At 42.0% G+C, this 15,000-nt stretch overlaps 1 protein-coding gene across 8 annotated transcripts in view; it reads left to right on the forward strand.

Moving 5' to 3' along the window:
* The window catches only part of LOC113821136 (zinc finger protein 474), a 98,103-nt gene that overhangs the window by 70,272 nt on the left and 12,831 nt on the right, over positions 1–15,000 (forward strand). For 5 of the 8 annotated variants that reach the window (XM_070134750.1, XM_070134749.1, XM_070134751.1 and 2 more), the window contains 5 exons: positions 5,042–5,288; positions 6,213–6,419; positions 9,550–9,723; positions 10,546–11,232; positions 14,682–14,798. In XM_070134750.1, coding sequence (XP_069990851.1) covers positions 5,042–5,288; positions 6,213–6,419; positions 9,550–9,723; positions 10,546–11,232; positions 14,682–14,798 — 1,432 coding nt within the window. The remainder of the gene's footprint in view (positions 1–5,041; positions 5,289–6,212; positions 6,420–9,549; positions 9,724–10,545; positions 11,233–14,681; positions 14,799–15,000) is intronic. The other 3 variants (XM_070134752.1, XM_070134754.1, XM_070134755.1) reach the window with 3 other exon arrangements.

Consider the following 15,000-nt stretch of genomic DNA (forward strand, 5'->3'; position numbering starts at 1 on the left):
GAGTTCCAAGTTAGACTCGGTGTGGTAAGTGGTCACCTTTGTGCGGCTAAAAGTGTGAGGAAAGTGGAGTTCCAAGTTAGACTCGGTGTGGTAAGTGGTCACCTTTGTGCGGCTAAAAGTGTGAGGAAAGTGGAGTTCCAAGTTGACTTTGTGTGGTAAGTGTTCACCTTTGTGCGGCTGAAAGTGTGAGGAAAGTGGACAGTTATCGTACCGAGAACAGTGTCATTTAGAGTACGGTACATTCATTGATTCCTTGCCATTGCACTTCATCTTACTTGCAATATAACTTCTCTCCCCCCTCCCTCTCTCCCCCCATTCGTACGCTGCCTACTGCTTACTCCTTTTGCTCTCTTCCTCATACTTGGTCGATACGCTTGGACCATGTGTAATTTCTGCATTTTTTTTCTCTTCCCCCCCCCCTCTCTCTCTCTCTCTCTTTCTCTTTCTCTCTCTCTCTCTCTCTCTCTCTCTCTCTCTCTCTCTCTCTCTCTCTCTCTCTCTCTCTCTCTCTCTCTCTCTCTCTCTCTCTCTCTCTCTCTCTCTCTTTCTTTCTCCAACCCTCCTTCCCTCCCTCCCTCCCTCCCTGCCTCTCTCACTCACTCCCTCCCTCCTTCCCTCTCTCCCTCCCTCCCTCTCTCCTTCCCTCCCTCCCTCCCTCTCTACTTCCCTCCTTCCCTCTCTCCCTCCCTCCATCCCTCCCTTCCCCCTTCCTTCCTTCCCTCCCTCCCCCCCTTCCCTTTCCTTCTCCATCTCCCTCTATCTATATCCCCCTCCCCCTCTCCCTTTCCCTCTCCCTCTCTTCTCTCTTATTTCAACATTGAAGCTGCTCACTTCTAACATCGATTCCATCATTGCAATGCTAATGTTGAGCAGACAGCAGCGTATTGAGTTGGTTCCAGGAAATGAACAAAGGAATAACACAGCCGTCCCTTGTTCAGTAACAGTGCGATGGTGTATTGGTATTTCATCATAATTGTTATTGTTGTTACTGTGCATTGTGGTGGTGGGTTGATTATTGTTGTTGATGTTCTTGTTGATGGCTTTATCATTATTATTATGATTATTGTTATTATTATTATATATTATTATTATTATATATTATTATTATTATTATTATTATTATTATATTGATATCATTGTTATTATTATTATTATTATATATTGTTATCATAATGATTATTGTTGTTGTGAACATAGTTTTTATTGATAAGATTATTTTTGTCATTAGTTCATTATCATCATCATTGTCTATATAAGTGTTGTTCAAACATTTTCACCTATTGTACCCTTTACTTTCTTGTACTGTTACTTACGCCCCCCCCCCCCCCCACCGTTCACCATGGCTAAACAAACGGTTTTATTTAGGACAATGTAAACAATATACTAATTAAGAAAAAAAATGCATTGCAGGAGTATTGGTCAATAAATTCGAATTTAATACACGAATAAAATTATTCATAGAACATGTGATGTGTCTGTTTGTGTGTGTGTGTTCTTTGTGTGTTCACGTACCCTTGTGATCTATGTTACGTACCCCAAAGGATATGCGGACCCCATTTTGGACAACGCTGGTCTATATCATTATTATTCTTTATTATTATTCTTGTTATCCTCGTTTTTATGCTATAGTTTTTGTGATTATTGATAATAGTATTAGTATCATTATTATAATAATTATTATTTTTGGTTATTTTATTATTGGAATTATTATTATTGTTATTATTACCATTATCATCATTATTATTGTTGTTATTCTTATTATCATTTTATTATTTTTATTTCTAATGTTGCGGTTATTACTAATGTTCTTTACTGTTATTATTATTGCTATTATTATTATTATTATTATTATTATTATTATTATTATTATTATTATTATTATTATTATTATTATTATTATTATCATCATCATCATCATTATCCTCATCATCATTATTTTTATTTTCCTCCTCATCATCATTTTTTATAATCATCATCTTTACCATCTTTATCATTACTATTATCATCATCATTGTTATTATTGTTATCACTGTTACCAATACCGTCACGTGCCAGTTCGACTCCTGCCCAAGGGTCCGAGATCGAGCTTGTAAGAGCCAAAGTCCCTCGAAAGATTGCCCTGTTTTAGCCCTTACGAGGGAGTTCGTGGCCTGAAGTTTGCTGAAGTTATTGTGATTATTGTTATTGAGTTATTGCTATTATTGTTATTGTTAACGTTATTTTTGGTGTAATTTGTTGTTATTATTATTATTGATATTTTTATCATTACCATTATTATTATTATTATTATTATTATTATTATTATTATTATTGTTATTATTATTATTATTATTATTATTATTATTATTATTATTATCGTTATTATTATCAGCATCGTCATTATGATCATCATCATTATCATCATTATTAATACTGCCATCATTATTATTATGGTTATCGTTACCGCTGTTGTATTGTATATTGATGTTATTATTATTATTATTATTGTTATTATTATCATTATTATCTCGGCTAAGGAGAATATGTTTTTATAGTGTTGGCTAGTTAGTTTGTTTGTTGCTTCTCTCAATATGTTATGAACAGATTTTTATGAAATTTTACCAGATGTGTGTCTTAACCCAACTTTGATGCCATTATTATTTTTATTTTTTAATAATTGCATCAGTTACCTCTAAAGCCTTGGTAAGAGAGAAAGCTATTATTATTATGATAACCATTATTATTATTATTATTGTGAATTATCTTATTATTATTATTATATTGCCTTGGCGGAGGTATGCGGTTCTCTGAATGCTTCTAGTTATTATCATTATTGTTATTGTCATCCTCATCTTCATTATTATTATTATTATTAGCAGCATTATGATTGTCTTTGTAACTAATAATGATATCGTTGTGTATCGTCTTTAGAGACAAAGGGAGAGAGAGAGAGAGAGAGAAAGAGAAAGAGAAAGAGAAAGAGAGAGAGAGAGAGAGAGAGAGAGAGAGAGAGAGAGAGAGAGAGAGAGAGAGAGAGAGAGAGAGAGAAAGAAAGAGAAAGAGAGAGTGAGAGAGAGAGAGCATTAGAGAGACAGAGAGAAAGAAAGAGAAACGAACAGACAGACAGAGAGTTAACAAGAAATCATAAAACTGTGAACATGTATTTCTTATGACTATTTTTGTTCCATTAAACTGCATTAGCGTAAGATCTCCAAGACTGAAAGCGATTCATCAGTGTAAAAGCCCCCCTCCCCCCCTACCCCCACCCCCATTGACGCGCAAGTGTTGGTAACTAAGCGACCGATGACGTCACACACTGCTCTGGCCAATCAGAAAGCGTAATAAAGATATAGGTGATATCATGATTATCGATTTATTGTTTGCTTTTCTTTATTTATTGTTCATCTTTCTTTGATTATTTTTGTGCTTTTTTGTTTGTTTTTATTGTCTATGATGTTTCGTAGGAATTCAATGTGAAAATGTTTACGAATTATGCATATTTTTCTATCTATCCCTATTCCCGTCTTTATCAGCAGTTCCGTATTCTCGATATATTGATTTCTGACTCGCTAATCACATCAATAACAGCCATTACCAAATTCCTAAATTAGAAAACTAAAACAAAAAACAAAAACAATGTAATTCACTGTAATAAAAAAAACATGCAATCAACAAAAACATCCGGGAATTTTTATGATCAAAGTTATCAGAAAAAAAAGGAATTTATAAAAGATTTTTTCCCCTTTTTTATTTTTTTTATCGTGCGTGTAGAAGGCCCTGATTAGAAGCTTGTGGGAATAGCACTGTGTTGCCTCGTGTTAAAACTTCTGATTGCTGCGGTGTTAAGTCTTGGAAATCTTAGAAGATGTATGCAAATGAGAGGATTCTTTATTCGATATTCATGGCATTCCTTGAGGATGAGCACGCATTTTTTGTTTATTTTGCATGGTCTCTTTATTTATTTATCTGTTTCTGTCATTTTTCCGATTTTTGTCTTTTTATTTCTCTCTCCCTCTTCCTCTACGTCTCCCTCTCTCTCTCCCTCCATCTCCCATCCTCTCTCCTTCCTCTCCCTCCCTCACTTCCTCTCCCTTCCTCCCTCCCTCCTTCTCCCATCCTCTCTCCTTCCTCTCCCTCCCTCACTTCCTCTCCCTTCCTCCTTCCCTCTCCCTTTCTCTTTCTCCCTCCCTCCCTCTTCCTCTCACTCTCTCTATCTCACTCTGATCATTTTCCAGCTACTCTTTACTCTTCTTCTTTCACCTCCCTTTCCCTCTCTCTATTATCTTCTTTCAATTATTACAGTATAGCTATCTCTTCTCCTCGCCCAATAGTTGCAAAGAGAACATGACCTAATTATTTATGTAAATAAATAATACTAACTCTAAATGAATCAAAAATTTACCTTAAATGACTTCAAAGGAGCGATGAATATTGAAGAAGTCATAGGCTAAAAATCCCTGCTTTTGCTAGGCTGTTAAATCCGTAATATGTCCTGAAAATTAGAGCTTGAATGAAAGGTCAGGAGTAACACGCCATCCTACCCGGTGTGCATGTTATTTTATCCTACTTTGGCTCGTTTGATATCGTGCAATGACCTTGAACTTCTTGTAAAAAAAATTGAGGGGCATACGTAGCCTTGTGTGTGTGGTGATGGGCTTTTGTGTGTTGATGTGGATGTGTATTGAGTGTAGATACCATGTTTATGTCTATGTGTATGATCTGTGTGTGTGTATGTCCATGAACACTTATTTATGTTGTGGTATGTAACATTTGCATACACCCATTTATACTTATATATACGTATACACGCCCTTTACACTTATAAGACATATATACCAATTTATACTTCTAGCAGTTATAACCACCCTTTACGTTTATAACACTTATAAACATCCATTATACTTATAACACATATACTCATCCTTTAGACCTATAACACATGCACACCTTTTACACTTAAAACACTTGTATACACCCTTCATACTTACAAGACATACACACCCATTTAAGCTTACAACCGCCCACTAAAACCACCGACCTCCCCCCCTCCCCGCCCACGCAGGACGAGGCGGGAGCGCACGCCCTCGCCTCCCCCAGGCCACCCACTCCACGCAGAGGACGACCGAGCAGACATGTCGCCCTCCCCGGCCGCCCTCACGCCCACGTCCGACCCCGACGAGCTCAGCACCTCCTGGTCCCACCCCGGAAAGCCGCCCGCGCAGCCTCAGAATGGGCGGCCTCGCTCAGCCTCCTTCAGCGAGGGCAGGAGGAAAGTACGCCCATCCACGGCCACGCTAGAGAAGCCCAAGGTAAGGGCGGCGGCCTCTTCGTTCTCTGGAGTAAGTGGAGTAATAGTTTAAGTAAATGGAGTAATTAAATAGAGATATGGAGTAAGGATATAGAGTCAGTAAACAGAGTAATGAAGTCTGTATATAGAGTAAGAAAATTGAGTTAATAAACAGAGTAATGGAGTAACGGAGTCTGTAAATAGAGTAAGGAAATAAAGTCATAGAGTACTAAAGTAAGTAAATGGAGAAACTGAGTAAGTAATTAGAGTAATTGAGTAATTAGATAAAATGGTAACATCTCCAACTGTGGTTCGAGGGCTGCCTTACTCACATCTCCCGCTCGTAATGCGACCGCTGTCTTGGCTCGTATGTTTATTTACTTGTAGCGACTGAGGACTTCGTGTTTTTCTACCAAAAGGTGGTTCACAGTTTATATCATTTTCATAAGCGTACAAAACAAGCACTTTTTGGATACCCTTCTTCCCCCTTCCCTCAAAAAGTGTACAAGAAAATGATGTTTACGAAGGTGATTCTACGATCTACTTTTTTTTTTTTTTTTTTTTTTTTTTTTTTTTTTTTTTTTTTTAGCGTACACCAGTTTCTGACCCATACCCCTCCCCCTCTCCCTCAGAGTACGGTTTATACACTTGTGAAAATGTTAAAAATTATGAACCAGCCCTTCTTTAACTTGATTATTTCCATCTTAAGTAAAATAACGTAGTGAAAAAAAATAACTGTAGAATTAACCCTACTAATAACAGAGTAATAATCACACACACACACACACACACACACACACACACACACACACACACACACACACACACACACACACACACACACACACACACACACACACACACAAAAAAAAAAAAAAAAAAAAAAATCCGACACGACCCTAACTAACCAAAAACGACGACCCCGCCTGCTGCTGCTCGCGTCCAGGTCCTCGACATGAGCCTCCGACATGAGGTAGACATGAGCGAGATGAGGCGCGACATGCTGGACCAGGTGATCCTCACGAAGGACACTCACGGAGGATCCAGCGACTACTCTAGCGACTTCACTTCGTCGTCGCCTTCGTCAGTGGGCAGCAAGAGCCCCTTCGACGACGAGGCCACGTCGGAGGGGTCGGAGGGGGAGGCCAGGAAGGTAAGAGAGGGAGGGGGGAGGGGGGGAGTAGGAGGGGAGACCAGGAAGGTATGAGAGGGGGGGGGGAGTAGGAGGAGGGGGAGGCCAGGAAGGTAAGAGAGGGAGGGGGAGGAAGGGAGTAGGAGGGGGGGCCAGGAAGGTATGAGAGGGAGGGGGGAGTAGGAGGAGGGGGAGGCCAGGAAGGTAAGAGAGGGAGGGGGAGGAAGGGAGGAGGAGGGGGGGCCAGGAAGGTATGAGAGGGAGGGGGGAGGGGGAGAGGAAGGGGGGAGGGATAGGGAGAAGAAGGGGAGGTAGGGGGGAGGAGGCAGGAGGGATAGGGAGGGGGAGAAGAGGTAGGTAAGAGAGGGAGGGGGGAGGGAGGGGGAGGCCAGGAAGGTAAGAGAGGGAGGGGGGAGGGAGGCGGAGGCCAGGAAGGTAAGAGAAGGAGGGGAGAGAGAGAGGAGAGGATGGGTATGAGGGGAGGGAGGGGGAGGCAAGGAAGGTAAGAGAAGGAGGGAGGGAAAGAGAGGAAGGTAAAAGAGGAAGAGGGGAAGAAGGAAGGTAAGGGGAGGGGGGGGGGGAGAAAGAAGGGAGGCGGACGGGAAGCCAGGAAGGTAAGAGAGGGAGGGGGGAGATGGAGGAAGGTAGGAGGGAGGGGGGGGGATCAGGAGGAGGAGGATAGGAAGGAAGAAGAAGTAAGAGTGGAAGAGGAAGGTAAGACAGGAAGGGTGAGGGAGGAGGAGGCCATAAAGGTAAGAGTGGGAAAATGAGGGAGAAAGGGAGAATGAGAGAATGAGAATGAAGAAAAGGGGGAAGGATGAGGAGGGTAGGATAGGAAGGGGGAGGGATAGGAAGGAGGGAAGAAGGGAGGGGTAGAAGGAGGGGAAACCAGGAAGGTAAGATTGGAATGGGGAGGGATGAGGAGGAGGAGAAAGGAAAGAGGGGAAGGAGGAGCAGAAGAGAGAGAGAGTGAGGAGAATGGGAGAGAGTAGAAAGAGGGAAAGAGGGAGAGAGAAAGAGGAAAAGGAAGACAGATAGAGAAAGAAAGGGGGGAAAAGAAAAAGGAAATAGGAACAGTAAGGAAATTTCTATTTTAAAAAGTACACAAAAAAACGAAACAAGAAATAATTGCCAAAATGAGCTAAACCTAAAATCAGAAAAAAGTCATGATAACAGATTACAAAAAAGAAAAAGAAAAAAAATCTACAAGATAAAAAAGAATCAAAATTACCCCCCCCGCCCCCCAAAAAAAAAACTCACGTAGACACGAAATTGCACCTAGAAATCGTAGAAAGAGAGAGAAAAAAACTACTTTTTTCTACCCTACACCCCCATTCCTCAGCTGACCTCGCCTGCCCTTTGACCTCTGACCTTCCTTGCGTTTGTAACACCTCTTTGATTTTATTTTTTAAATTAATTTACTGCATTTATAGTCCCTTTTCTTTTATTTTTATTTTTCACATATCATCTGAGGCTGTAGATGATAATGAGGATAATTATGATTAAAATGATTAAGAGTTGCCATTTTTGCAATAATTAGGGTAGATATAGTTTCAAATAATACTCAAGGAAATTATTGTATAAACATCAAAATTGCGATGATGACGATGATGATTAAAACCGAGAACACTTATCGTGATAGTGATGATGATGATGATGATGATGATAGTGAGAGTTAGGATAATGGTACTAATAGCAGTAATGATAATGATGATAGTAATTATGATGATAATGATAGTGATAACGGTAATGGTAATAATGACATTGATAGTGATAATAATGACGATAATAAATGCAGTAATAAAAATATAAATCTAGTAATAGAATTATTAGTAATGATGATAATAATGGTAACAGTAATAATAATGATGATAACTATAATAATAATAGTAATTATAATAGTAATGGTAATGATAATGATAATTATGACGATGTTGATAAGATAATGATAATTATGATTATGATTATGATAGCAGTGGTAACAGCAATAATAATCATGATAATTATGATGACTGATGACGATGCTAATAAATTAATGATGATAATAACAAAAGTTATAACAGTAATGACAACAATGATTATGATAATAGTAACAGTAATGATAATGATAATAAAGATAATAATGACGATAATAATAATGATAACAATAATAATGGCATTAATGATAATTCCGATTATAATCATAATTATATTAATACTAATAATGATAACGAGAACAGCAACAAAAATAATGATAGTTATTATAATAATGCTGATAATAATGAAGATAATAACGATAATGATAGTTAAAATTATAATAATAATAGTAACAATGATACTGATAACTACAGCCACAACTGATAACAATGACGATAAGTAATGACGATGGGAAACAGCATAAACAACACGAATGATAACATTAATAGTGGTAGCAATAGCGATAGTATTGGTAGAAGCAGCATGGTTACGGAAATATAAATCTTAGTAATTATAGTGAGGGATTTAGAAAGTAGATTATTACTTTCACCATTCTACTTCTACTACTACTGCCAGGCTATATACTTAGTTTCTACCTCTCTTCGTCTGTATGTTGCTTCTCCTTCCTCCAAACACGTGACAGCTGCGATGAAACATACTGTAAGAGTTTGTAGTCTGAAAAAAAAGGCGTATTTAGTCTCCCCCACAGCCACCCACGCCCCCCAGCAACCATCCCCCACTCACCTCTCCTCCAACCTTCACCTTCACCTGTGCATCTCGCTTTTAACAGTCCTTGCTTATCACTTTCGGCAGCAGCAAATCACATCTCCTGCCTGGTTCTTTTCTGCTTCTTTCTTTCGTTCTTTCTTTCTCTTTCTTTCTTTCTTTCTTTCCTTCTTTCTTTCTTTCTTTCTTTCTTTCTTTCTTTCTTTCTTTCTTTCTTTCTTTCTCTTTCTCTCTCTCTCTCTCTCTCTCTCTCTCTCTCTCTCTCTCTCTCTCTCTCTCTCTCTCTCTCTCTCTCTCTCTCTCTCTCTCTCTCTCTCTTTCTCTCTTTCTCTCTCTCTCTCTCTCTCTCTCTCTCTCTCTCTCTCTCTCCCTCCCCCTCTCTCTCTCTCTCCTCTCCTTTCCCCTATGTCTGCTTCTATCCTCCCTCCCCCTTTCTGTCTCTATCCATCTTCTTTCGGTGTGTGGACAGGTCCGGCCGTCCACCATGCGGCTGCCCCGCCCCTCCCGCCACATCGCCGTGCCGGTCATCACGGCCCAGAACTCACGCCCCTCCAAGAAGACTTCCAATCTCAGAAGCTTCCTGCCGAGGGGACGTCGAAGGCAGCTCGAAGACGTGTTCACGGGGCCGAAGGATAAAGTAAAGGTGAGAGGTTTAGGGTTAAGCAAGGGTAAAAAAAAAGGAGATGATGTGGGGGGGGGGGGGTTGATGTCCCCTTCAGGATGTCCCCTCCAGGATGTCATCTCCGGAATGTATTCTTCTTTGAGGATTCTTCCAGTCCTGTGTGGAGTACGGGACACTCGCACCGTATCTTTGCTTCGCCCTACCTCACCTTTAACGTGCCTGAGGATCTTTTAAATCCCGCAAAGTATGGCCTCGTTTTAAACATGTTTCCTGTTCACGTTCATGTCATACATTTCGGGCGTTCTTCCTCTAGCGTTTGTTTATGATTCGCGTTCATTCTGAGTTGATTATTCCATCTCTAATTCAAATATTTTTTTTTTATCGTAATTGTTGATACTGAAGACACGACATTTTGGAACCTGTCTCGATGGCTGAAATTAGACGTTTTACCCACGTTTCTTCCTTTCCCTACTTCTCGTATCTATCTCTTTTTAACGTCTTCTCTCTTTATCCTTCCTTAACCCTGGCTTTCTCTTGCAGCCGCTTCATAGCCTTAGGGAGTTTGCCGCGAGGGACGTTCGGTGTGTGCTGCATGGGCCTCGTGAATCACGCTTTTCTCCCTTCCTTTGGTTTCTGGGCTTCCGGGCAGTTGCATCCTCTGTGCTTTTCCTTCCATTGCTTCTTCTCAAACAGATCAGCCATGATTTTGCTTCAGCTGACTAGCCTCGGGCAGTTGGCAGTGCATCTGACTGGATATGGTTTTCTTTTGGAATACCTCGTCGGTCCCTGAGGGCGACGAGGGCGACGTCGGCGCCTGTCTCACGCGCTCCCCTCGCCCCGCAGATCCCCGAACCGTGCCTGACGTGCGGGAAGGAGCAGAACCCGGAGCGGTTCCACAGCCACCCGCTCGACATCATGAAGTTCAAGCCGAAGACGGAGGAGCGCGCCAAGGCCAGGGCGCTGAGCAAGCTGATCGTGACCAAGCCCACGGCACTCAAGTACAAAAGTCGAAGCGTCGACGTGGAGAACAAGGCTCCGGGCGGGCGGCGGAGCAAGCTGAAGCCGCCCTCGACGGCCACCAAGAAATCCCGCAGCGTGGACAGCTCGCCCGTCCCCGCCAAGAAGGGCCAGAGCGCGATCCCGCTCAAGAAGTTCATCAGTGAACAAAAGGCTTCCATGAACAAAGGCAAAGACTTCACCGTCGAAATCTTCGACGCGCAAACTTCGCCGCGGAGCGAGGGCAGCTCCAGCCCGCCGGCGCCGCAGAGGAAGACGTCCAGACAGAACGGGGAGAGCAAGAAGGGGGCGCCACCTCACCCTCGACACATGGGCAAGATCGAGGAGGAGCGTGAGAGCCGACCCGAGGAGACCACGAAGACCCGGAGAGCCGAGAATGGAAGCCGGGGGTCCGAGGGCGGGCCCCGCGGGGGGCAGAGGGCCACCGGGACGGCGCCCACCCGCGTCTGCTACATCTGCGGGCGCGAGTTCGGGAGTCGGTCCTTGGCCATCCACCAGCCGCAGTGCCTCGAGGTAAGGACCGGGTTATTGTGCGTTATTCCTACCATAAACATTCGCATTTCTACGTTATTCTTTTTCATTTAAAAGCCTTTTCGCACCGAGGAAAAAATAACCAAGAAACTGGAATGCACACACAGTCAGTCCTCTTCATCTTCATTTTCCCTCAGCAGCAATAGACCGCCTGTTACACTATCGTCTGTAGGTCGTTAATTACAGGCTATATATATAGTTAGGTCGATGATGGAAGAAGAGAGAGCGGGAGAAATGAATGTAAGTCATGCATACATACGTGCAACTCTAGCCCTTGTTGATAAATTGTTGAGCCAGCGCTCTCTCACTGTCAGAGGCTGAACTTCCACGTGATAAATGCCTTGAGCTCGCGGTCTCTATAATCCAGTGTTTTCGCCTTGAAACTCCGCGCTAATTTTATTTTTCTTCGCCACATACGTTCTCTTTAGCGTGGTATTATTTTACCCTTTCCATTAGATCGTTAATTTTTGTTTCATTTATATTATATCGTTATTACTTCCCTTAATTTGAGGGGAAATGCGTAACAGCGATAATTACCTCCGCTTTGGGAGTTGCCGAAACTTGTTGATTATGACAGATTAACGCGGGATTCTAACCCTCGTTTTGGCCGGTTAGCGCTTGATGTTTGTCCTGAAAATTCTCGTCGTGTTTAGCCAAAGAATTCCTCCGTATATATACATATATATTTTTTTCTTTTCTTTTCTTCCTTTTCAACCTGTAATCCAAAAGTTAAAGAGAGTCCCGGATTAAAATTTCTTCTTCATAGCTCTCTGTGAGGTTTTCAAGATTTGTTATGTCGTTTGGTTATTATCAGACAAATATGATTATGTTGCATTATGTTGCAAATCCAAAGATCTTTTATCAGGCTTGGTTTAGCTCAACACACACTAGTACGGCGGCATCAAACCGGGTTTATTAAAACGCCTTAAAACCCTCCATCTCTTTTATATATTAGTGTTTCTTTTATGTCAGTTTATTTTTTTATGTGTGTTACAGTTTTTTTTTTTTTTTTAGATATCAGTGTTACAATTTCTTTTTCATATTGTTTTTTATATGTTAGTGTATAATATTTTATATGTCAATTTTGCGGTGTATCTTTTATGTGTCAGTGTTACAGTGTTTCTTATTTGTCAGTATTACAAAATGTAAGTCGAGAAAAGGAAGAATTAGTTACAAGAGACTACTACCTCATACGAAACAATTTTTTTGCGTAATACCAGAACTGCTTAAAATGCAACTTATCTATTAGCTCTTGTTAAGTCCTTGGACATTATTACACATCCCCCCCCCCCCCTCCCTTAGCCCAGCACTGAAATATTGTTTTATTATCTTTTAATTACAAGTGACAGTGAAAATAATAGTAATTATCCTTTTTTTCTTCTTTTCTATTTTTACCATCAATTATTTTTATCCATTTTACCTTGAAATTAGTCTCATTGCTCTGTCTACATAAGTGACAGTAAAAACAATAGTAATGACCCTTTTTTTTCTCTTCTATTTTCTCTTCTTACCATCTAATATTTTACCTATTTTACCTTGGCATCAATTTCATTACACATTCTCCATATTAACACGATAATGAGACTACATAAATGTCACTCAGCTCACAATGCCATAATGGTATATTCTATGGTACTAACGTAGCAACACCGCCCCTTAGCAACGGCGAAGGTGCGTTCCTTTGACAAGACGCTACAAGCAAAAGCGTCCTTAGCAACGGTAGATCAATCATGCCCTTTGTGCAGTCTGTACGGTCCCATCTTTGATATAATCTGGTTTGACATGTTCGTGACAAGTATCGGCTTTAATCATGTACGAGGAGAGAGAGAGAGAGAGAGAGAGAGGGAGAGAGAGAGAGAGAGAGAGAGAGAGAGAGAGGGAGAGAGAGAGAGAGAGAGAGAGAGAGAGAGAGAGAGAGAGAGAGAGAGAGAGAGTGGGGGGTGGGGGTGGGGGGAATAAGGGTGAACAGGAGAAAGGGAGGGATGTAACGAGAGATTGAGGGAGGCTAAGAGGGAGAGTGTGATAATGGTGAGAGGTGGGTAGAAAGGAGGGTAGAGAGAGGAGATATACAGAGAAAGCGGAGAGAGAGAGAGAGAGAAAGAAAAAGATATAGAGATAGATATAGATAGATAGAGACAGAAAGAGAGAGAGAGACAGAGAGAGAGAGACAGATAGAGAGAGAGAGGACAGAGAGGGAGTGACAGAGAGAGAAGACAGAGAGAGAGAGAGAGAAGACAGACAGAGAGAGAGAGAGAAGACACACACAGAGAGAGAGAAGACAGACAGAGAGAGAGAAAGAAGACAGACAGACAGACAGAGAGAGAGAAAGACAGACAGAGAAATAGAGAGAGAGAGAGAGAGAGAGAGAGAGAGAGAGAGAGAGAGAGAGAGAGAGAGAGAGAGAGAGAGAGAGAGAGAGAGAGAGAGACGCCGTGCTAACAAGAGCAGCGCCGCCAGACAAAAGACGAGCTTCACTGATGTTGACAGACCAAGCTCTTCTCAGACAAAGAAAGAAAAAAAATTATTCGAGACAGGCATTATTTCTTCGGCTTCTTGAATAACACGAAAAGGAATTTGAGCGTACTTGATGATAAATACAATTAAAAGACACAAAACTGATAGAGAAGAGTGACAAAGATGGCTGTACAGAGTGTGAGAGAAAAAGAGTTTTGCACCCGAAGGATAAACCTGTACGAGAGAGAGAGGAGGAGCTTGTGTAGTCATGCGCGCGCTGTCAACTTTCGTTATGCTCTTCCCCCCCTCCCCCCCGTGTCACCTTCCAATCCCCCTTTCCACGCTTCCCTCCCCCCCCCCTCCCAGGCCCCTTCCCCATGCTTCCCCTCCCCCCTTCCAGTCCCCCTCTCACGCCCCTTCCTCCCTCCCATTCCCCTTATTACTCCCCTCCCCGCACCCTCATACACCCTAACTTCTCCCTTATGAACCCTTCTCTCTCTCTCTCCCTCTCCCTGTATTGATTGTCCAGGTAATGCTATGAACTAAGCAAACTGTTGCCCGGACATTTGTAGCATTTCAACCGCGCTATGCTTTTGTCACGTGTCATTTCGGTTTCATTTTGGGCTTATGGTAGGAATCTTGGGTCCGGTTTACCGTAGGATATCAGATCTCCAAAGGAATCGCGTCGACACCCGGGTACGTGGACCTTGGTGTCAGGTGGTATGTAGTGAAATCTGGCGTACCGATCCGTAGAGTTCATTCACCCCCTCCCTTATCTTTTTTTTTTTTTTTATTCCTCTCGATTCCTTGTTCATTTCTTTATTTATTAATGCTTTCTATCCGTATAATACACATTGTAATCTTCAAGACGATGGCCCCCTTGCGAATACATTGAAGAAAGGAACGTAAAGAAAATTTAAGTGTTCAAAAAACAAAAAAAATCTCGACCGATTTCTCACCTCGTCTATAATTTACAGAAATGGAGGCGGGAGAACGAGAAACTACCACGCAATCTTCAGCGTCCAGAACCGGAGCTTCCCGAACGCGAACTCACGCACGAGGAGTGGAACGAGTACGCGTGGAAGACGGCCCAGGTACGTATGTGGGTTAAGATGAGGATTACGTTTTGCAGAAGGGACGGTGGCGTGTGTGGTGGTGGGCGTGTCATAGGGGGGTATGTATGGGTGGGGTCGGTGCTCTGTGTGTGTGTGTGGAGGATGTTGTGTGTGCGTGTGGAGGATGTTGTGTGTGCGTGTGGAGGATGTGTGTGTGTGTGTGTATGGAGGATGTTGTGTG

This window comes from Penaeus vannamei, chromosome 20 (assembly GCF_042767895.1).
Source record: "Penaeus vannamei isolate JL-2024 chromosome 20, ASM4276789v1, whole genome shotgun sequence".
In the NCBI taxonomy this organism is placed as follows: Eukaryota; Metazoa; Arthropoda; class Malacostraca; order Decapoda; family Penaeidae; genus Penaeus; species Penaeus vannamei.